At 39.3% G+C, this 22,351-nt stretch overlaps 1 protein-coding gene across 3 annotated transcripts; it reads right to left on the bottom strand.

Moving 5' to 3' along the window:
* Nucleotides 1–503: 503 nt before the first annotated feature.
* On the bottom strand, nt 504–3,289 carry LOC143851660 (galactomannan galactosyltransferase 1-like). Of its 3 annotated transcripts, none has more exons than XM_077361140.1 (3): nt 2,655–3,289; nt 912–1,818; nt 504–807 (listed from the first exon to the last, which is right to left on the bottom strand). In XM_077361140.1, exons 1-2 carry the CDS (start codon nt 3,150–3,152, stop codon nt 940–942), a joined length of 1,377 nt encoding a protein of 458 aa, XP_077217255.1. In that variant the 5' UTR covers nt 3,153–3,289; the 3' UTR covers nt 504–807; nt 912–939. The 3 variants fall into 3 exon arrangements, with proteins under 3 accessions (XP_077217255.1, XP_077217253.1, XP_077217254.1); XM_077361138.1 differs by having other exon boundaries at nt 504–814; XM_077361139.1 differs by having other exon boundaries at nt 504–830.
* Between the last annotated feature and the right edge of the window lie 19,062 nt (nt 3,290–22,351).

Genomic DNA, 22,351 nt, shown 5'->3' on the forward strand with positions numbered 1-22,351 from the left:
GTGCATGGCTGCACAAACCATAGTGGGAGCCACATTTTTTGGGTGATCCAAAGCATTCATTTGGAAGGCCCTTCCATAGATAGGGTGTGTACCAAAAATCAGCCCTATAGGATCATCCTAACCCAATCAAAGTTGGAGGGGAAAATGTACAGACACAGTTTCTGCCCATTTTTTTCCTCCACAAATGGCAGGGTTAAGATGATCCTAAATGGCTGATTTTTGGTACACACCCTATCCATGGAAGAACCTTCCAAATAAATGCTTTGGATCCCCCAAAATGAAGCCCCCCCATGGTTTGTGCAGGCATGCACAAATAGCTTTGGTGAGCGGAACACGAGCTCATAGTATAAGGCTCATTACGAACACGAGCCGAAGCCGGCTCGGCTCGTCTGTAAAAGAGAAAAAATCATCTCCCTATAGTACGGTTCAAAACAAATCCATAAGAAGAGAAACGATCTTTTTTTTACTTGGGACAGCCCCTCGAGTGTAAAAGAGAAAGAGAGTAGTCATATATCACTTCCGCACAAAAAATCTCGTGAATCTACCATAATGACACTTTGATAAGCGAGAATTCATCCTCCAATCATGCAATTATTTTCTATAATCATCATTAAACTCTCCTTTCCCATGTGACCCATATAACCCAAAAAATAATATAGAAGAGGGTGATATTAGCAAAAACAAAAGTACTCTGTTCCAGTCACTTTTCTTTCAGTGTGCTCTGGTGGGCCCCATCGCACATGGGCATCACAATGCAATCCAACCGTTGAACATGGCCCCAATTTCTCAACTTTTATTCCTCACCCCCTGTTTCCTAAAGTTAAAGTCACCTGATCAAAATAGGACCCACATAATGAACAAAGCAAAAGGTGAAAAACCGACCAAAAAAACAAAATGGGGAATCTGCATACCTGTTTCTTTCTTTTCACATCGTCGGAATCATGCCGGAAAATCGAACGGCACCGGCGATACCGCCGCAGAATCAAGAAGGTTCTTGTGAACAAACCCAAAGCTTCTTAGAACCTGATTATCAGCGAAATTCAGTGCTTTTTGCATTCCATCCCAACAACTCTCACCAGAAAACAACTCGTTATGATCTCCACTACACGGTTGACACCCAGCAAAATGTGTTATAAATGGCCTCCTAAAGCTCCCCCTCCCACCCCCCCACACTTTCACATACTCCTCCCTAATCTCTCCATAGTACTCACTCACTTTCTCCGCATGCCTCCTCCTTAATCCATCCACCCCTTTTTCAATTTTTAAATACTTCTCTGTTATGTTCTCCAACGTACCCACAATATCTAGCCAATACCCTTCAAAATAATACTCACTCTCTAAGAAAACTTTTTCCCTCCATCTCTCTTCCTTTACAAGCAAGTAAGCCAACCCTGTTTGGTCGTCCGATTCAGGATAAAGCTTATCCTGGAAAAGGGTTTTCTGGGTTTTCCCCCATTCATTATATTGTGGGGTTTGTGGGCCCATTCTGGCCCACTTTTCCATGAAATCCATCGACCATTGGCAGTTTCTGATTAAGAAAATCCCCGCATTGAGTCCCACCCAACTATGCTCTTCGTAAATGAGGTGGGCCCACCCGTGAACGATGAGATTGTGGTCTTTGTATTTTTCTAAAGGGAGCTTGAATTCCATGTCCGTGAATGCAGCATCTGAGTCGACCCAATAAACCCACTCGGCCTCTGGGTGAGCGATCATGGCTGATCGGACGGCTGGGATTTTCGCCCAGAAAGTCTTCATCTTGGGGTGAAATAGGTTGTTGTTGTAGAATATATCGTAGCCGTGGATCCGGCAGTAGTCCACCTTGTTGTGACAAAAATTGGTATCATGAATAATCAAACGGTGGAATTGTGGACTTACAAATAATCAATGTAGGGTTTTTGCTAACAAGTGTCCTAAACATTGCTTAATTGTTCTTGGGATCTTGAATTTACACATGCTTCAACCTCAAAGTATGTGTCAAATCAAGATCTGAAGGGCAATTAAATGATGCTTAATGAGACCCAAGTAAGATTGCTTCATTATTAGTTGAGTGCAGCAAGAGCTCTGCCGTTAGGCTAATTCCTGAGTAGGGAGCCGAAGGCGAGTGACCTGGTGGTCACGGGTTCGAGTCACGGAAACAGCCTCTCTGGGTAAGGCTATGTACATCTAGCCCTCCCCAAATCCCGCAATGGCAGGACCCTCGTGCACTGGGCTGCCCTTTTAACCAGACCCAAGTAAGAAGCACAACTAGAAATTAAAAAGATTTGAAAGATGGTATAAAATAAAATGTTCTAGCTTAATTTCCCCCACTTATGCATATGGGAAACCTTGGGCTTTAGTAAAAGATAAAGAATACATGAAGGCACAATAAGGGTTTTGCTAGTTAAGGTGAACTGAAAACATACATATCTCCAATGAAAAAGTGATAAAATATTTATAAAATTCTCAAAACATTCTCAAAACATCAGTAAAATTATGTTTCCAATGCAACTTAATGAGTGCCCCTTAGCAAAACCCTTAATTTAAAATAAAACATTTTCACAACACAAATGTTTTTAATGGAAGGAAATACCATTTCACATTAGAAATGTTTCTTTGAAAAAAAAAAATCAATTTTCAATTTGAACAATAAAATATTTTAAAAATATCCAACATACCTTGTTCTTGAAGAATCGGAGTAGTAAATGATCACCTATCGGATTCCGGCACGGCTCCGGCTGGGAGCCGGAAACAAGGAGGACACGTTCGCGGCCACCGGAGCCGAACGAAGGGTGCTGCCGGAGCCATTCTCGGCGCTTTTCATCCCAATTTTTCATGGGTTTCTCAATCGAGTAGCTGAGATTAGGATCATCATAAAAATTAGGAGATGGGTCTATGTTGGGTTTAAGATCTTGCCCACTAGAGGCGCATTTTAGCAAGGAGGAAGGATCATCAGAAATTTCAGTCTTGGGTTTTGTGGAGAAAGAAGAGAGGGGGTTTGAAAGAGGGTTAGGGTTTAGGAAAGACCACATAGCAAAGAAGAGAAGTAGAGCAACCATTGCTCCACCTACAAAGAGGACACTGTCTGTTATATAAGAGGATTTGGATCGATTAGGGTTTGATTTTGCCATGGAAGTGGGTCGCAGAGGAGAGGAAGATTCTTGTTGAGACACCATTTTAAGGGGTGGGTTTGAGCTTTCTTGCCATGTGGAGGGTTGGTTTTTGTTTTTGAGTGAGTGGTAAATATTATATAGAAGATAGAGATGGGTGGATTTTTCTAAATTTTCAGGGGAGGAGTAAAGTGATTGGCGTCGGTGACAGAGAAATGTAGAAGATAAAGACTATAAGTGTGTCGTTGGGTTCAAAACGTATGTGCGGGGATTACGGGTGTGGGTCCCACTGCATTAAAAAATGCTTAGATTTGTGTGAGCATGTCCTGAATTCCTCATGGTCGTGGGGTTTGGACTGGGAAAAGATTTCAATCTATTAAGGTTAGTTGATTATGAGTGGGCAATGATATTTCCAGTTCTTTTTTGGGAAATGATAAGTTCCCCCCTTAAATGGATAAAATCCCCCCCTCTAACGGTTTCTGTGAGAATGGTTCACTGGTTGAGGATAAATTCACCCCCTTTAACGTTTCTCTTTTCCTTTAAAACTTAACGGATAGCGTTAAAGGGGGGATTTTATCCGTAGAGGGGGGAAATATCACTTCACTGCTTTTTTTATGTTTTGCCAGTTTTTTCTTCAATCTAGTAAGGTTAATTAGTTCGATTGTAAGTTATGTATGGGCAATGATATTTCCTGTTCCTTTTTATGTTTTGCCATTTTTTCCTTCTCTTTTTGCTTATTAAAGTTTGGAAAATGAACGATATTGTACTCTGTGAATGTCTTGGGTCAATCAGAACCCAACCTGGCCCCATTAGAAACAATTGGGTTAGTTGATTAGATTAAAGTTAAATGATTTAGAAGTGGTTTTGAGTTAGGGTTGATCTTGCTCTGTTTGGATACACACAGGGGTGGAGCCACGTATCGCGTGGAGGGGCCACACTCCCCCCATGACTTGCAAAATCCGTTCTTTACAGTGTAACGTTACAGAAGGTGTTTTACTGGCGTTCCGAAACGCCGCTAAAAGGAAAAGACCATTTACCGGCATTCCTAACGCCGGTAATAGTAAGCAGCCACCAAGAATTTGATTTTCTTACATGCCAGATTCAATTACTTGGTGTAATTACTTCATTTCTATTAGTCTGGCACCCCCAAGTGTAAATTCCTGGCTCCGCCCCTGATACACAAAAGCCATGTTCGGATTGTAGGTTAGTGCAATTATTAAAACATGGTTGATATCATATCCAAAACATGGTTGTTGATATCATTTCCCCTGATATAATTGCTTTTATCAAGGTAGTCAACCACATTTTAATAGTTGCACTAACTCATCTTGTCTTTTATTATTTAAAGAGGTGTCACAGGTTATTATATTACAGTTCCCAGGAAGCTATGACAAGCCAATTCAAAAGGAAAACACAAGCTGGATTTGTGCAATTAATAAAACGTGGTTGTGTTGATATCATTTCCCTTAAATTTATGCACTTAATGACTTACATTTCGATATTTTAGCATAGAGTTTTACTAGAATCATAAATATTAGTCATTGTCCTAAGCTAAACATTAAAAACCCGACATAATCCAACTCGAACTGAGAAACTATCTAGGATAGGGTTGAAATCTAGGGCTTTTCCCTAAAAATATCGACCCAACCAAACCCAAGATAATTTCTAGGGTAGGGTAGGGTAGGGTTCTTGAAAACCTGACCCAAGTTGCAACCTAGTATATTGAGCAGAGAATACAGTCCTACCACAGAGTTACTGCTGGAACTGACCACGCTCTCCAGCTCACTCCATGAATTGGTTGCATCTTCATAGTGGCCTTGTTCGAGTTCTTGCTTAATCTTTTCAGCTAGACTGTTCATTATGTGAAATGGGTATGTTAGATAAATCAAAATTTCAAAAGCAATCTGTTGAATTTTTTTATCAAAAACTGATATATTTCAACCTGTTTGACTCTTTGTCATCGAGTCGCGAGACATCTTTAAGCAGAGGGCCCCATGAGAACTGCAATTCAAACTAGAAATTCTTAGTTACGTAAACAAAATCATATATTACTTGTATGTAAAGAGATTAGGAACAAAGTTTTGACTGATAGACAAAATGAACATTCCATTTGAGTAAGACTAGGGAATGAAGTATACATAATTGCTCCTTGGAAAAAGACTACTCACCACAAAATCTTCAGGGGAAATCCAACTATCTCCTAAAGCAATACCTGTAAACAAAAATCAAAACAGTGCAAACCACAAAATCAACCCATTTTATATCTATAATCTTCAGGTTCTTAGTGTATGTTGGATAGAATTCAGGACATTGATCTAAATTAAGGCCATGTTTGATTGACATGTACACTATAGTTGGGTTCCCCATGCGATGAAAAGGGGCGCATTTATCATTTCCCTATAATATTTTACCAAAGATTTAAGATCCTAGTTAAAGATGAGAGATTATAAGGAGTCTAAAAATATAGTGGGGCCCACATTGTTTGGGTGATCTAAACCATTCATTCGTTGCGCTCCAAAGTACATAGGGCGTGCCCATAAAATCTTGTCCATAAGATGATCCTAGCCCACTGATCCGTAGATGTTTCTATTTTGTACCGTCGATTTTATTCCCTCGCAAATTTGAGTGTTAGGATCATCCTAAGGAGCCTATCTACTTTTGAGCCTAACAAATGAATTGTTTAGATCACCTAAAAAATGTAGGCACCAAAGAGGAAGTTATGGGCATGCCACTATTAAAACATTGATTTTGTTTCTTCGGTTTTGGGTAGACCTAGCAAGAAGTGACCCGGACCCGCGGGTCAACCCGGCCCACCTGTAATTTCCAGGTCCAGGTCCCAATGTAGTGGCCCGTTCCAATTTGACCCGCGGGTCCATCCGGCCTGTCAAAACTGGTCCGGGCCTGGTGGACCCATGGGTGCCCGTTAAAAAGACCAAGTGAAAATAGGGTTTTTTTATTTTTTTCATAAAACAGTGAAAGTTAAGGTTTATTTCAATATCTCTCGACTCCATTGTTTATTTGCTCGACTCCATCTCTCTCGAAAGTTAGAGGGTTTCTCCCTCCGACTCTGGCGCCGATCTCCGACAGCCTCTCTCTCTCTCTCTCTCTCTCTCTCTCTCTCTCTCATGCGTGTATTTTGTGATTTGTTAGTTGAATTGTGTTGTGGGTTGTTATGTTTGATGGTATCCCTTTAAAATAGCTATGTGAAGTGTCCTAGTTTAATAAGTGGTGTTAGTGGGCTATTAGATTCCTTGTATTTAGGAAGTCATTTGTGTCAAACGAAATAGGAAAATTAGACGTGCTTGTTGAAGTGGTTTGTTGAAGTGAGGAAGTGGGCTGTTGACTAATGAAGTCTTTTGTATATAACTTCTGTTTGTTTTGTTCTGTAACTGTTGCTTTGTTCTGTAACTTCTAGAGAAGTATAGGAGGATCTGGTTCTCCTTGAATTGAACCCAAAGCATTATTCTCTTCTTCAACACTTCACCATAAGTGGCAAGAGGGGAGAACGTAACAAACTGGTATTAGAGCCGGCTGCGATGGCAGAAAAGAACAATATGGAGCACGGTGATGAGGCCTCTTTGCAGCAGATCTTAGCTGAGATAAGCCAACGATTGGCGGTCATTGAAGCTAAGCAAGCTCAAAGTGATAGCAAGCTTGATGAATTGGCAAGCTTTGTCTACAAGGGTAAAGCGAGATGAATGAAACTTGTACCTTTCAAAGAGGAAACAGAACCGCGCCAGTCACATTCTAGTCCCACGGGCGCTATTCAATCTCGGACAGTAAAGCTCAATTTCCCAACATTTGAAGATGGAGATCCATCAGGGTGGATTTATCGAGCTGAGCAATTCTTTGCTTACCACCAAACAGACCTAGGGGAGAGAATAACCATCGCTTCCTTCCATTTGCATGGAGAAGCATTACAATGGTACAGGTGGTATGAGAAGATACAAATCTTTGTGTCTTGGAGGGACTTTGTTATGGCCATAATTGATAGGTTTGGCCCAACCAAGTACGACGATCCTGCTGGTGCTCCGTCAAAAGTCCTCCTTACGGGATTATCAAGCGGAGTTCGAAAGGTTGTCTAACAAAACAGAATGGCTGCCAGAATTGTTTCTCATTAGTTGTTTCATATGTGGACTACGAGATGATATCCGTTTGGACGTCCAAATGTTTAGACCAACATCTCTCACGGCTGCCATTGGATTAGCTCGCCTACAAGAGGAAAAAGTTTGAACTCAATGCCAACTCAAGCTAAGTACGGAAACTAGTTCGGATTTTCCTCCAATCAAGCGGCTCGCACCCATAGATGCTAAGGAACGACGAGAACGAGGCTTGTGCTATAACTGTGATGAGAGATTTCATCCCGGTCACAAATGCAAGAATCAGTTGTTCCTCATCGAAGGACCATGGCCCGACGACATCAATCATGAAGAAGAATCGGAGGAACACCATCCAGGTCAACCTTAAGACAAGGTTGACCTAAGGGGGAAGGATTGATACGTGTATTTTGTGATTTGTTAGTTGTTTTGTGTTGTGGGTTGTTATGTTTGATGCTATCCCTTTAAAATAGGTATGTGAAGTGTCTTAGTTTAATAAGTGGTGTTAGTGGGCGTATTTAGGAAGTCAGTTGTGTCAAACGAAATAGGAAAGTTAGACGTGCTTGTTGAAGTGGGGAAGTGGGTTGTTGACGTATGAAGTCTTTTGTATTTAATTTTTGTTTGTGAATGAATGAAGGACTTTTGCTTTGTTCTGCAACTTCGAGAGAAGTATAGGAGGATCTGGTTCTCTTCGAATTGAACCAAAATCGTTATTCTCTTCTTCAACACTTCACCATAGGTGGCAAGAGGGGAGGACGTAACTCTCTCTCTCTCTCTCTCTCTCTCTCTCTCTCTCTCATTCCATGGATTCTTCTTTCTCTCGCCCTCTCTCTCACTCTCTTGAGAATAGAGTTAGGGATGATCCTAACCCTCTTGATTTTTTTAATAGGTTAGGTTTTTTATTTTTTAAGAATAGGGTTTAATGATTTGATAATGGGGTTTGATTTGTCTCTTCAAGGCAGGTTTTTGATATCACAATTCCATGGTTCTAATTTGCTTTTTACTTTTGCATTCCTGATTTTGTAGCTAATGGGTTTTTGGATCTTAGATCAATGAAGAAAAATAACTTGAAATATGTGAGATAGAATGATTGTGTTGATGGATTTTTGCAGTGGGGTTTCCTTGAAAAGTAATATTTTTGCACATGAGGGAAAAAGCGGGTGACCCCCGCGGGTCGACCTAGCCCGTACGGGTGGGGTCCGGGTCCACACTTAGTGACCTGTAAATTTTCCAGGTCATTTGTGACCCGACCCGTATGGCCCGGACCCATACAGGTCGGGTCAAACCCGGCCCACCCGTTTGACAGGTCTTATTTTGATAATAGCACTCTTAACAATATTAAATTGTAGTGAAATTACATGGTGGGCGCCGTGCATGCACCTGCAGCTCCAAAAACAGTGAGGCCACATTTTTTAGGTGAGATCCAAACCATTCATTTGTTGGGCCCTGATGTAGAGAGGGTGTGCCCAGAAAATTTTCTCCATAGGATGTTCCTAACCCTTCGATTTTTGGAGTTTTAAAATTGACGGAACCATATAAAAATCTCTACGGATCGGATGGTTAGGATCATCCTATGGAGAAGATATTTTGGGCACACCCTATCTACATCATCACCTAACAAATGAAGGGTTTAGATCACCCAAATAATGAGGGCCCCACTATTTTTGGCCTGCAAGTGCATGCACAGCTGTCCATAGTATAAATTCTCTATGGACGCTAGAAAATCCCAATTCCCCCAATGATGATAGCCTTTTCCGAGACTGCAACTAATTAGAAAACGAAGAAACGAGAGGCATTTGTAAAACATGCTTAGTAAATCATGTGTAATGGAGACCGTTGATGTGGCTGTAGACTGTATCAATGGCCTAGATTCCAATTTTTCAGCCCCATGTGTCACGTGGATGTGATCGGATCCGTTGATCTGATTGGCAACCACAGGTCTGGCCCATTTATGGTGACATAATCTTGATCGTAGTCTTGTACCCTATACATTAGGGTTCAACCATGGTTACTTAAGCAAACTCACGGTAAAATATAAGGATTTTCGACGTCGAGGTTCCCTCCATCCAAGCAATATAGTGAGAACCAATACCTGCATGTGCTGCCACTGTTCGTCCTGGAGCAGCACCGGAGAACTTTATCCCGGCACATCAACTGATCCCCGAATGACTAATCCCTTGCCAGGGAAGATGGGGGATGGCCGCTTGGCGAACCAGAACAAATACACCCTCCCTGCTCATCAACCTCATGATCACTATTCTTAGATATCTTACGGAGAAATGGTAAGTGCTTATGTAGAGCACTTAGATGATAAACATAGAATAAAATCTAGATAACTATAAAAGGAGACTATCCTAATCCAATCTAGTTGACTAATCTATCAAGGTTACCCAATCTAACCTACTTGCCTAATTTACTACCAAGATGACCCAACAATGAGATCTCAACCCAAACTGAAAGTGAGATCTCACATATTCTAACACGTCCCCTCAAGCCTATGTGGATTGAAAGTCCTCATACATTTGATTACAAAAAAATTGAATGTCCCAAAAAATCGGTCAGATCGTAATAGATCTGATATACTCTAATACTCAATGAAGATCAGTCTTTAGCTCGATCATATCATTAGATGGCTAGACCCTTTTCCATCTTGTAAACAACTCTCTACATCGAAACTCCACTAAGGCATAATCAGAAGTGCGAAGAACAAGTCGGGATTTAATATCTTCAACATTGATTGGGTAAACCTTCGAATCCACAAATAGTTATTCTACGAATCCATGAGGAACGAAGTAAAACCAAGAAGAAAGTTCTTCTCTTTTTTTTTTTAATTTCAGCAAAAAAAGTTATCAACTGTGCAAACATCCCTTGCACATGAGTATTTATAAATACACTAATCTCATACCCTAAACAAAACACCTCCCTAAGCCATTGATCGAATTTAATAGTTGAGAAACCCCTAACTATACTTCCTAATATTACTAGGACTGTGTTACATGTCTTTCATTCTGTTTAGGTTGTTGAGAGTAGTGGATTAGTGGATTAGAGTTATCTGATTAGTCCTTTATCTTGGTCTTATTTCATTGGTTATTAGAGTCTTAGTTGCTTAGGGTTCTATATTGGATAAGAGTTTGTTCCTAGTTTCATGGTATTGAACGGTTACATATGTAATCTCTCTATTTAATGGCCTTAAAGAAATAAAAGAAATAAAGAGAGGGGCTGAATTTTATTCCAAAGAACTGTGTCTTGCGCACAACGGAGGACGACCCTTCCCTCGAAGTGGGTCAAGAGACCGATCTTCCCTCAGAGAAGATCAATCCGTTGCGAGCCGGATCGGATTCGTAACAGACTGTCATTCTAAAGTGGACTAAAATCAATCACAAAAAAAAAAAAAAGACAAGATTTCGTTTATGTAAAACTCACATTTTTTTTCCACCAAGAACGTTTTATGAAACTCTTTGACCCACGAGTTTGGAGTATCCTACTTTCACGTATTTGCTTGAAGTCCTCATATGAGGAATCGTGTATTCATTGACCATGTCAATCCCCTCCACCTGAGGAGAACTCGACCTCGAGTTCAGTGGTAATGTCGTCATAGCATCTCCAACCTGAAAGATCTTGATACATCGGCGTTTGGTCTCTTCGACATGCAATAGACTCAGTAGGCTTCTTTTGCTTCTTTGTGACTCCTTTATACATTTGCTTTTTCTTCTTGGATTTGGTAATAAGATCTTTTACACTCAAACATGATTGCCCCTCCACTTGAAAAGCTCAGTGGTTCTCCTCCTTCGTCAAAAGTTGAAGGGCATAATTCTTGTTGCTATGGTAAACAATGAAGACATTATCTCTTCCCTTGTGAATTGAATACCTATCAAATTGCCAGGCCTCCCCAACTAAAGATGGCATGTATCCATATTGATAACGTCACAAAGAACTTCATCTTTAAAGGCACCAATTTCAAAAAGGGATTCGACAACGTTCAGTTACCTTTTTTCATTACCCTTTGAATTCTACCCAAGCTTGTAGGGAGTAGGGTGCTTCCCTAACTTTAACTTGAGACATACTTTGATACTTTGATGCAAAATTCTCCATGCTACTCCCATTGATGATGGCGTTGCAAATCCTTTATTTGACCTTGCACTTGCACCTAAAAGGATTGTGAACGCCTTTGGTTTTGATATGCACATAACACGGTGCATCATCAAGGATCGCCCAGGAGTACAAGTAGTAAGAATGGGATCTTATGTATTTTGTTCATTTTCAAGCTCTTCATCTTCTTCATGCCCATCACAAACAACTAGATTTGTAGTTAAGTTGAACTTCTTCTCTATTTATGTCAAAAAAAAAAGGAAACGTCAAAGGGTCATCACTGTGCACACTAACAGGCCAGAATAACCCCACAAATAAAAAAGCAAAAAAACTACTGAAAGCAATGAAAACCGTATAATACTAAAATATTTCAAGTACCCAACTAATTGAAAATGAGAAATTTTCATATATACTCTAACTGCCTTGATGGAGACCATAAAAAAATCTATAAGTACAGTCCTTAAATCAACAGCATGAAAGTGACTCTAGAGTCCTTTAATGCTTCAACAATCATAAGTATCATTAAATCATCCATTAGCGCAGAATATAAGCACATGATCCTGAAAAAACTTCCAAAATAGAACTAAAAAATAACATAAAAGAAAAGGCCTAAAAATAGAAATTCAATGTGGCAGGATCAAGTGCAAAAAGTAAAAATTTTATGAAGCTATGGAACCCATATCTAGAAAAAACTATATCCTTAAAACATAAGGAGAGTTTCAACAAGAAATTCAAAAACCAACTATAGGATAGTATACAACACCAATTGTAGGAATCATTCTGATTTGTAAGACCAATTGATACACAAACAAAGGGGAACCTACAGGCAATAGAAGACATCGTCACATTAATTAAAAATGGATTTGTCATGAAAAGATTGAACTTACTCAAGCACAAAATTTGTTGTTCCATCAAGAGGGTCAACAATCCATGTAGTATCAGCGGTCAGCTTTGCACTAATAAATGGAGCAGAAGTTTTTTTCCCTTATGAACTAACACAGATAAGTAATGTGTTTAGTCTTCCCCTGTGGACTAACAGAACCTAATTGGGATTTAACTTGAGTATCATGCATCTAAAACTAATGGTCGTAATGTGAAAACATGCATAAAAAACAAAAAATAAAATAAAAATTATAAAATACCTTTTATTCATTGTTAACAACTGATGAGTCTTCATCTTGACAATCCTAGTGGCAATCTCACTGTTGCACCCTACTTTACAAAGGTTACACAAGAAAGTAAAAAATTTCTTGTCATCGATTGGCTGCTGCTTTTCTTCATCTTTTTCGGGGTGTTTTGAGAGTTGTGTTGCCACTTTGTGTATCAGAACGTAAACTCAATTATAGATTGCCTCTTTCAGTCCGGCACCATGAGGTTGGGGCTTTCAGGAGATAACCGATCAAACACTACCCTGAACCTTTGAAGGAGGGCAGTTATCTTCTGCAAGTTAGCATCTCAAAACACCCAGAAAAACAGGAAGAAAAGCAGCAGTAAATCGATGATAAGAAAATGTTTACTTTTTGGTGTGAGCTTTGTCAAGTAGGGTACAGCAGTGAGTATGTGAAGGTTAGTAAAGTGAAGGAAGGTGTTGGAAAATCAGATGATGTAAAAGCAGAACTGGTGACCAGAGAGACCAGAAATGGTATAAGGTAAGGTGCCATAGCTATGTTAAATTTTATCTAACTAAAGAAAGGTTGATACATTGTTGTTCACATACTAAGATTTAGAATGTAACATATGGGTGACTTGAGGGGAAATTTTTTAAGTGTGAAAAAGTAAAACAGCAATCATATAAACCTTGAAAAGCTTTAGTTTGAAAACCTTCAAAAAGATTTAGTTTCCAAACTAATGTTTTAGAAACTGAAGGGAAATGGATTAAACTATTTAGTTTCCTTTAAAAAAAAAAAAAAATGGTAGCCAATTTTATTGCAAATAAAGAAGACCGAGGTGGTAAATACACAGAAAAGACCAAAATTAAGGGAATGAAAATAATCCCTACAAAAAGAAGATACAGACAAAGCGGGAGAGAGTCAAACAACGCCAAGGCTTCCTTAGTCACTACATCTCTAGCAAGACTATCCACCACCTTGTTGGCAAATTGGCGCACATGCTAAAACACCACAGAAAATTATCCCACCCAATCGAATATCTCATCAAACAATCTATTAAATCTTCAAGGAGGTTTTTGTGCTCCATTAAGCCAATGAATCACGTCTCCTTCTACCACCACATTATCTGGGCGATCCCTTTCCAACAGTTTCAAGCCTTGATGAACTGCACGCACTTCTGCTTCCATAGATTATGCCATAGGGACGTGCATAGGTTCATATATTACCTCCTCAAGCTCATTTCCCAAGACACCCCCAATTCGGATCGGACTGGGATTGCCCAAGCTGGAGCCATGCAAATTGAGAAATGACTTTTTAAATAAAGACTTAAAAGACACTACAAATTCTTAAGAAACAGCATCAATCGGAAGTCAAAATCATGGTTGGAGCAAGATAATCAATTGTATAATCAATAACAATAGTCCCACGTTACGGAAAAATGATAAATAAATAACAATAAAAAAATATGGATGAGGGAGCTTGAAACCAAGCTATATTAAAGTGAAAAATGAAAAATGAAGTGAGGTCACTCTTCCTTGAATGCCACTTCATGTGTCGACTTGAACAAAGTAGTTCTTTTGAGGAGTCCCCATTCCAATTTCAGTATAATACAGCCTAGAACACATGGAAATAAGAAATCAATCTTTGAAAAAAGCAAGCAAATAAATAAATAAATAAGATAAAAGTAAACTTTTCTCTAAAAGAAAGAAAAAATGGTGCACAAATTTCCAAATCCTATGCCGAAGTTCCTTTGTTAGCTTTGAAATTAATAATATTGGTGAAGGGCCTTTACCTATTACAGCAACATTAACAAGATAACTCATAAAAAAATAAAAAATAAAAAAAACATTAACAAGATATTATGCAACGTTATAAAAATTTGTTCTTGTGAGAACAAAACATCTGCATGTTCTTTCATTGATTCTATGTTTCAACCACTCCTCACCCTTGTAAATCATGTATTCTGTTAGGGGTAAAATCGGTATACCCGGTACCGACCCTCGCATCAACCCCAAGTACAAAACCTGCTCAATATAAACTCATACAAGGGAACTATCGGTACCAACCCAACCCCCGCACTAGATCCGTGTCATGCGTATCACCAAGGCTGCTCTCCCTAACCTCGGTGCCGACTCTCAAGAAAACCAGACACGATTGCTGAAATCCCGTCATCCAGTGACCAATTCGGATGACCGTTGCACTAAATGCGCCCTGTACGAATTCAAAGATTCCCGCCAAGGCTACTATCCTCCATCTCCGCCCAGAATTCCAGGGAATCACGCCCCCAAGATTGTAACCGCCGCTCATTACCCCTCACGTGGACAAAATCAAGGGCACGACTGGCATCGTGGACATCGTGGGTCTCCTCCCCTATAAAAGGCCATCTACGCACTCAAGCAAAAGGATTGAACCCAATCTCTCTCCATCTGACTGGTAGAAATTTGAAAAATGTGGTGCTTTTTACAATAGCTATGGTTACTTGAATTTATGGTATTACATTTCACAAATGGAATCACATATTTTATGCTAAATCTGGAACGGCACTAGATTTTAATGATTAGAATATGATGGTGCCCAAAATCCGACTGCATGTACTAGCTGGCTCGAGCCTGTGATCCTACGTTCATAGAGAAAGCATCAGTGGGCCCGGAGTTGTGGCTCCGGGCAGCCACTTTGACACTCAAGTCAGAGATGGGCAACACAGATAATGGATGATGAGTAGTGGGGAGGGCCAAGACAAGACGTAACCATACCGAATTAGAGCACCCAACTCTAAGATGATTGCGAGAATTGTCAAGAGCTTGTTATGAACCTGTTTGAGAGGAAAGATACGAAATAATAATTAAGAAGTTGCAAAAGAATGGTTACTGTTATGACTTGTAACAGCAATTATATAGAAAAAGCTGCCATGCTACTTACATAAAGAGTACAGAATAGTGTAATTATAATACTTCTAGTGTATATTGCTATTGCATAAATGTGCACGGGATCAAACATCATTGTTACTTGTTATTTAATCTACTTATTGACTTAATTTTACAAGAATTTTTCTTATCTTGTCAATCAACGAGATGCAAGAATCCACAAAAGTCCAAGTCGAATTTACAATTGGTTCTACATAATGGGATCTGCATCTGTGTGATTCCAAGTCGACTTGAATCTTTCTTAGCACTTAAAAGAGGTTTTTCAGAATTTATGGAGATCAGGTTATCATATTAACTTGACAGTAAGCCCCCATCAATGAAAATCAGAGGCATTTAGATGAAAATCAAGGAAAGACAAGCTCAAGCTATGGCAATTTCAGTACTCAGAATCTGCTGCTCCAGTAGGAAATTTCATGTATCCCTTCTAAATTTTTACGAATAATTGACCGTTTGTACTTTTTTAACTATTTCCCTAGCTATTGGATATTCAACCTTCCTTTGTACTCAAAGGATTCATGTTGTTGTACTCAAAGCAAAAGCAAAACCATAGTAAAAATTGTTGTGTTTGTATTCCTTTGAAATGGAAGAATCAATACAAGTAGTGTGTCCAAAGAAGTGCAACAGATCAAGTTTATTATCTATCCTAGAATCTGAAGAACTACACCTTAATATAACTATTATTGCTCTGAAGCTGTTTATGGCCCTTTCCTAACCACAAACCAGGATGTTTGATTAGTAATTAAATTCTGAACACCGGCAATGCTGCCTTTTCTATCAGACCTAGATTCATTTAGGGCCTGTTTGGATGCCGAGACGATTTTGATTTGGATTCCTCACATTTGCAGCCCTTTTTGCATTGTAATTTGGATCGGATCAAATTCTTCGATTTCTAATTCAACAGCTGACAGTGAAAAAAATCAGATTTCTAAATTTGCTGTGGAAATAAGAAATTGGAAATCCACATATCTGACAGTTTCCTTCATTCTCATTGCTCCTCAACCTCTCCCCTCCACTAGGAAGTACCCCCTTCCCTCTCTGTCTCCCTCTACATGAGCTGCTGGATCTATTCAATTTGTATTCAAAACTCAATTCCAAATTCAAATACAAAATGGGAGGTATCCAAACGGGCCCTTAGGGATCGAGGTGACATGAATGAAAATGAGAATAGCTTCAATGTTTCAGAAGCAAAGGTTGCACATGGGCTGAATTGTAGCAAGTTTTCGAATATGAATGAATTGTTCACTCTATTTCTATTCTCACTGAAATAACAAGAGAGTAATTTAGTTTGTGGATGGTAAATTGCATCTAATTCAAGGTAAAGCAGACCTATTATGACTCAGTTCTTGGATAAAGTAACCAAGGATTACCTTTTTACGAAAAGTAACATAAGCTATCAAGTGAATGTTAAGAGTTAGTTGAACAAAAAAGGCAACTAAGGGTTATCTTCATTAAAAAAAAACTACAAAAATAGTGAAGTGAATTTTAAGAATCTTCAATTGAACAGAACGTGTCTTGTATTGCAAAATAGAATGGAGAAACACATGCACACGCTCGCACACACACACACACACTCTGATTGAAAACAGACCTCTAAAACCAAAAAAATGACTTCAGAACATTAAAAACTCAATCATGGAGTACTGAACTGATAGTGATTTGACTGTACAAGTTAGAAAAAGCCGAACATTCATAGCAATAACAACTAAATGCATACCTTCTCATGGTACCATGGAAGATTTTATAGGTGGTTATGCCGATGCAAGTTACGAGATCCAGCCACATGACAAATAATTACATTCAGAAACAAATTCAATGAGAATTGTATATATCAAACAAACTCACAACAATTCTTGTTAGAAGATAAAGAATTTGCGACAAAAAATGTAGAATCTATTCAATATGGAACAACATAGAGTTTAAACAGTTAGACAGGACCCATTAGAAATGAAAATGCCACAAGTTGATGCCCAAAATGGTAGAGGTGATCACATCTTTCTTTTTGGTGGGAAGAACCAAGTGACTTATGGATCGAAATGAAAACCTTTCCTTCCAGGACTTGTTTCCCACTGTAACAAAACCCAACAAAAGATAAATAGATGAAATGTAGCCAATTAAGACCAGAGCTGAGCACTCACCGGGTAGAAAGGTTATCCAAGAATGTGAAAAGGCATTGGAATTCACAGCATATGAGCATAAAAATTCAAATTCTTATAAATCTTCACATGCAACTGTATGAGAAGGAAGCAAAACCTATATAATTCAAAAAGTGAAAGAAAGAAACTACGAACAGGAAATACACATGTAGTTCCACTGATAAGTCCTTTGACTATTGAGGCATTTGGTTGAACAACTGGGGTTGTGTTCTTGTTGAAGTTTCAAGCGAAGAAAGAAATATGTGGAATAGAATATAATGAAGTTCCCAACGAAGCAATAGAAAGAAAAAGTGAAACAAAGAATTATACCTTGGGTTTTACGGAAAGCGAAAGGAGTATTTTTTTCGAAAAAGGCTTTGATCTGCTGCAAGAAAGAAATGACTAAGAGAGAAAGAAAGGATTTGTGGGCGAGAGAGATCGAAGAGAAGGAGATGACGAGAGACAATGAAAATATTCTGTGGAAGGAGTCTGTATAAAAGACATTGTTGCATCAAGAAGGGCTCTCGCTTGACACATCAACATACTTGGATCTTTTCTTTTTATGGGAGTAGTTTGTAACATAGATCTCTTCCTTTCTCTACATTTTTATCTTGTAAGTTGATTCCTGTTCAGTGAAGGAAATCACCTCTATTCTCTGGTTTTGTTCATTGTACAATTTTTTTTCTCTTTACACTAAATGAATTATTAAGTCCGTGTTCACAAGGCATTCGAACCAATAATCGCTTGATTTTTATTTTTTTTTTGAAAACGTAATCTTTATAATTAGAAAGAGGGAAGCCCGAGATGGGACATCCCAAGACTACAAAGCAGAAAAAAGAAAACAAAAAAGAATAAAATATAGAGATGAGTCAAGGTGGGAGATGATCAAACCATTGTAGAGAATCACTTCCCACCCCTCTCCTAGCTAATAAATCTGCCTTCTCGTTAGCTGTCCTCCTAACATGGTTTATCACAGTAGATGATACTGAGATTAATTCCTCAATTCCATCAAAGAATGCCAAGAATCTCCAAGGAGGAGCCACTCCCCCCTCCCCTTCAACCAACTGATCACATTTAAGGAATCCCCTTCAACAATTACATTATCTAAACATCCTCCACTAAACTTTTTGATACCATAGAAAACAGCCTTAACTTCCGCCTATGTAGCATCACACACTCCAATCGGACTAGAAAAGGCCCATTGAACTTCGCCACTTTCATTGCGGCATAAGCCACCCATCCCGGCCGGGCCTAGATTCCCAAAACAGGCACCATCGAAGTTCAATTTTAACATCCCTTGAGGAGGAGGTTCCCATCTTTGGCAATGTTAGTTGACCTCTCTCTACTAAAACACACTTCCCTCCAACATTTCCAAAGATCAAAAGCCGAGACAAATTGAAACATTGGATGGCATCTCGTCCACGATATAACCAAGGCAATAATTCTCATGTAAAGGTAATGAGGAGATTTGGCCTTTCCCTCAAAGACCCTAGAATTTCACTCCTTCCAAGCAACCCACCAAGTTGCAAGCAAGCAAACTTCCCACAAGATTTTACCTTTTTTTCTCCAAGGCACGAAACCCCAATGCTGCAACAACATCTGTATAGATCTCGGGAAGACCCAGCTGATCCCAAACCTCAAGAAAATACATCTCCATATCAACCGGGTAAAAGAGCAGTGCATGAAAAGATGGTTCACAAATTCCCCATCCTCTAGACAAAGGGGGCAATGGTCAATAAGCCACATACCACGGTTTCTCATGAAGTTAATAGTCTGTATCCGCTCGCGACAAACAGCCCATCCAAAGATACTAACCCGAGGTGGACAATGAAATTTTCAAATCTTGGCTAAGAAGGAAGGAGCAGTACAGGGCATCAAGCTCTTATAGAATGATTTGAAAGAGAAAGTCCCAAAAGATTCCGCAGTCCATATTCTTTTATCCATCCCATCACTCCTAATGAAGCACCCGTCAAGAAGACGACGAAGACTAGAAACTGAATCTAGTTCCCAATCAAAGAAATTTCTTCTAAAGGCAGGACACCAAACCAGATCACCACTACTTTGATCAAAGCATTCACCCACAAAGGCCTCTTTCTCAGAAGCCACCCTATAAATATTTAGGAACAAAAGCCTTAGCGGCCCCTCAGCACACTACACTTCACTCCAAAACTTTATCATGTCTCCCCATAAATCCTAAACCGAATCTTCAAGTTAAAAGATGCCTACATTTTCAGAATGTCTCTCCACGCAGTCAACCCTTTTTTCTTGTAATGATCATTAGATTCTCATCTCCCAGATTGACATCCATACTTGCTACTTATGACCCTTACCCACAAATGAAGATGCTCTTCCGAGTCTTCCCAAAATCTACACAACCACTTCCCTAGTAATGTGTGGTTGAACTCCCTAATCCTTCTAATGCCCAAGCCACCAAACTTAATAGGCACACACACATCCTTCCAATTCACCAGAGAAATGCCTTTTTTCTCATCATTTCCACCCAACAAAAATCTACGTTGGATCTTCTGTATGCGCAATCCAACAGTAACCGGGCACTTGAATAATGACATGAAGCAAATAGAAATGTTGGCCAACACCGCCTTAATCAACATTAGTCTACCTTCTCTAGACACCAAATCCTCTTCCAAGTATCCAGCCTCATATCGATCTTTTCAATGACCGGTTCCTAGGACTCTTTCTTAGGTTTTCCAACCCCCAAGGGTAGACCCAATTATGAGGAAGGTAAATGATCCATCTCACAACCTAAACACCCAGCCATCTCCATGGCCTCTTCCATGGGAACATTCAAAGCAAACAATCTAGACTTATGAAAGTTAGATCTTTGCCCAAAGATAAGTTCATAACATACCAATAATCACTTGATGTTCGCTGGTTACTCAAATTCCAAACATTTTTTATTTAAATTGGATCGGCATTGGTAAACCCTTGATCAAAGGATATTTCTTCTCTTATTAAAGTAGTGTAGGGTTTTTACAAGTGTCAGAGAGAGTGAAGACATCTAAATAAGAGATATGGATTTGGTAGGGTCCATCGCAAAAGGCATTTCACGGCCGGTCTGTCGCATGTCAGACCAGCCACCTCTTGTGTTGTGTTGGTCTGTTGTGTTGTCTCTTTCAAGAGGTAGCTGGTCTGACATGCGACAGACCAGCCACGAAATGCCTCTCGCGATGTACGCTAGCAATTCCCAAACAGGGGATTTGCTAGGGTCCATCCAAAAGGCATTTTAGCACTGCCATGTTCGTCGCATGGGAATTGTGATATATAAAGGAGATTACCGGTTGTAACTATTAAAAGGAATACCAGGGGTAAAAAGGCTTCTGATTTTAGCACTGCCATGTTTTGATAATTGCATTAACTCATCTTGTCTTTTCTTTCTTCATTTGATTTGAGAGATCTTTCGGGAATTGTGATAACCTTTGACAGCTGGTTAAAGACTAAAACACAAAGTGAGTTAGTGCAACTATAAAAACATATGTCGAATTAAGGAGGAACGGATGGGGGGATGGCTTAGGGGTTTTGCTGAGAACACCTGGTGTGTTTGGTTGTACAGAACTTGGGATGGCTTAAGAATGATGCTTCTCTCTCTATGTTGGTAATGACACCCTCTACAACTTTGACAACCTAACACTTCCTCATCACTATTCTCCAAGGTAAGTTCCAGGAAAATCCAATGCTTTTCTCCTCCATGTTGACTACTTGTTCCACTACTCTCCTAGGCCCTAGACCCATTAAGCATTGTTTAGGATTGCACAAAGAAAATCTAAACCGTTGGTATTTGCATTACTTTATCCGATACAAGGGATGTCCGTTCTGAATGGGACCAAGACCATTTGTTTTGCCTCATTATATTCTCCAAGATCAACGGTCTTGATTTCACCCAAAAATATATTTTACCATTGATCTTTCTCTTACAATAAGGACCAATTTGGTTGCGTCCGATGATCACATTTCGTTTGATCACTACAGTGATCTTATAGACGGCCCGGATCTCCCAGACAAGTGCTACTTGGTTAGAGCAGATGAACGTGAGGCTATCTCGTAGCTGCCTCCTGTTTTGTTTTTACAGCGCAGCTTACAAAAAGAACTTGAGTGGTTCTTATGATTTTCCCAGGACATGCACCCTTGACTTAATCGTTCAAGAAGTGAGATTACCAAAACATCCTCATTCTTTTCCTACATCTGCCTGAAATACTCTTGGACAACCCAAACACAGAAAGGGTATAGATGACAAGATGGTTTGTTTTTGAAGCATTTGGTAACCTCATAGTCCTTGCTAGCTATTTAATTACGAACACCGTCACCATTTCATAGAGAAAAACTCTCCTCAACTCAACTCAACTCAACTAAGCCTTTGTCCCAAATTAGATGGGATAGGCCAATGAATCCCTTCGAAAAGTTTAAATGAAGAAGGTAAAAGGATCTACCCGGCTCAAATTGATTAAGTCTAATTCTGGCACTAGTTGGGTTCGTCTGCATCGATCATTTTCTTCCATTCTCTCCTATCCAAGGTTATGTTCTAGGATCCGATAGGTTAGCAATTTTCATGGGTAGCCAGGAAAATGTTTTATATTGAAAATTTTCATGGACAACGAGGCCAACAAATGCTGAAAAAATTATTTTAAATGAAAAAGATTTTCCAATAAAAATCTTCCATACATCTCTTCTAAATTTGGGGTAAAAGATGAAGTACATATATTTGCGGAAGATTGGTAGTTTCAACTGTATTTACCGATGCTCCTTACACAAGTGTCAGATCTTTATTGTGGACTGCACAAGTAGAAAACAGATCTTGCTATTTTTTAGGGTTACAAGATTAAAGCCTTCACAATTCATAATTAGAACCAAGGTTTGATATTTCGGTTTTGACCTCAGCCAAAAACAAAATTTCGATGG

The sequence above is a fragment of the Tasmannia lanceolata genome, unplaced genomic scaffold (assembly GCF_043159265.1).
Source record: "Tasmannia lanceolata isolate RefF3 unplaced genomic scaffold, GAP_Taslan_0.1 ptg000018l, whole genome shotgun sequence".
Classification (NCBI taxonomy): domain Eukaryota; kingdom Viridiplantae; phylum Streptophyta; class Magnoliopsida; order Canellales; family Winteraceae; genus Tasmannia; species Tasmannia lanceolata.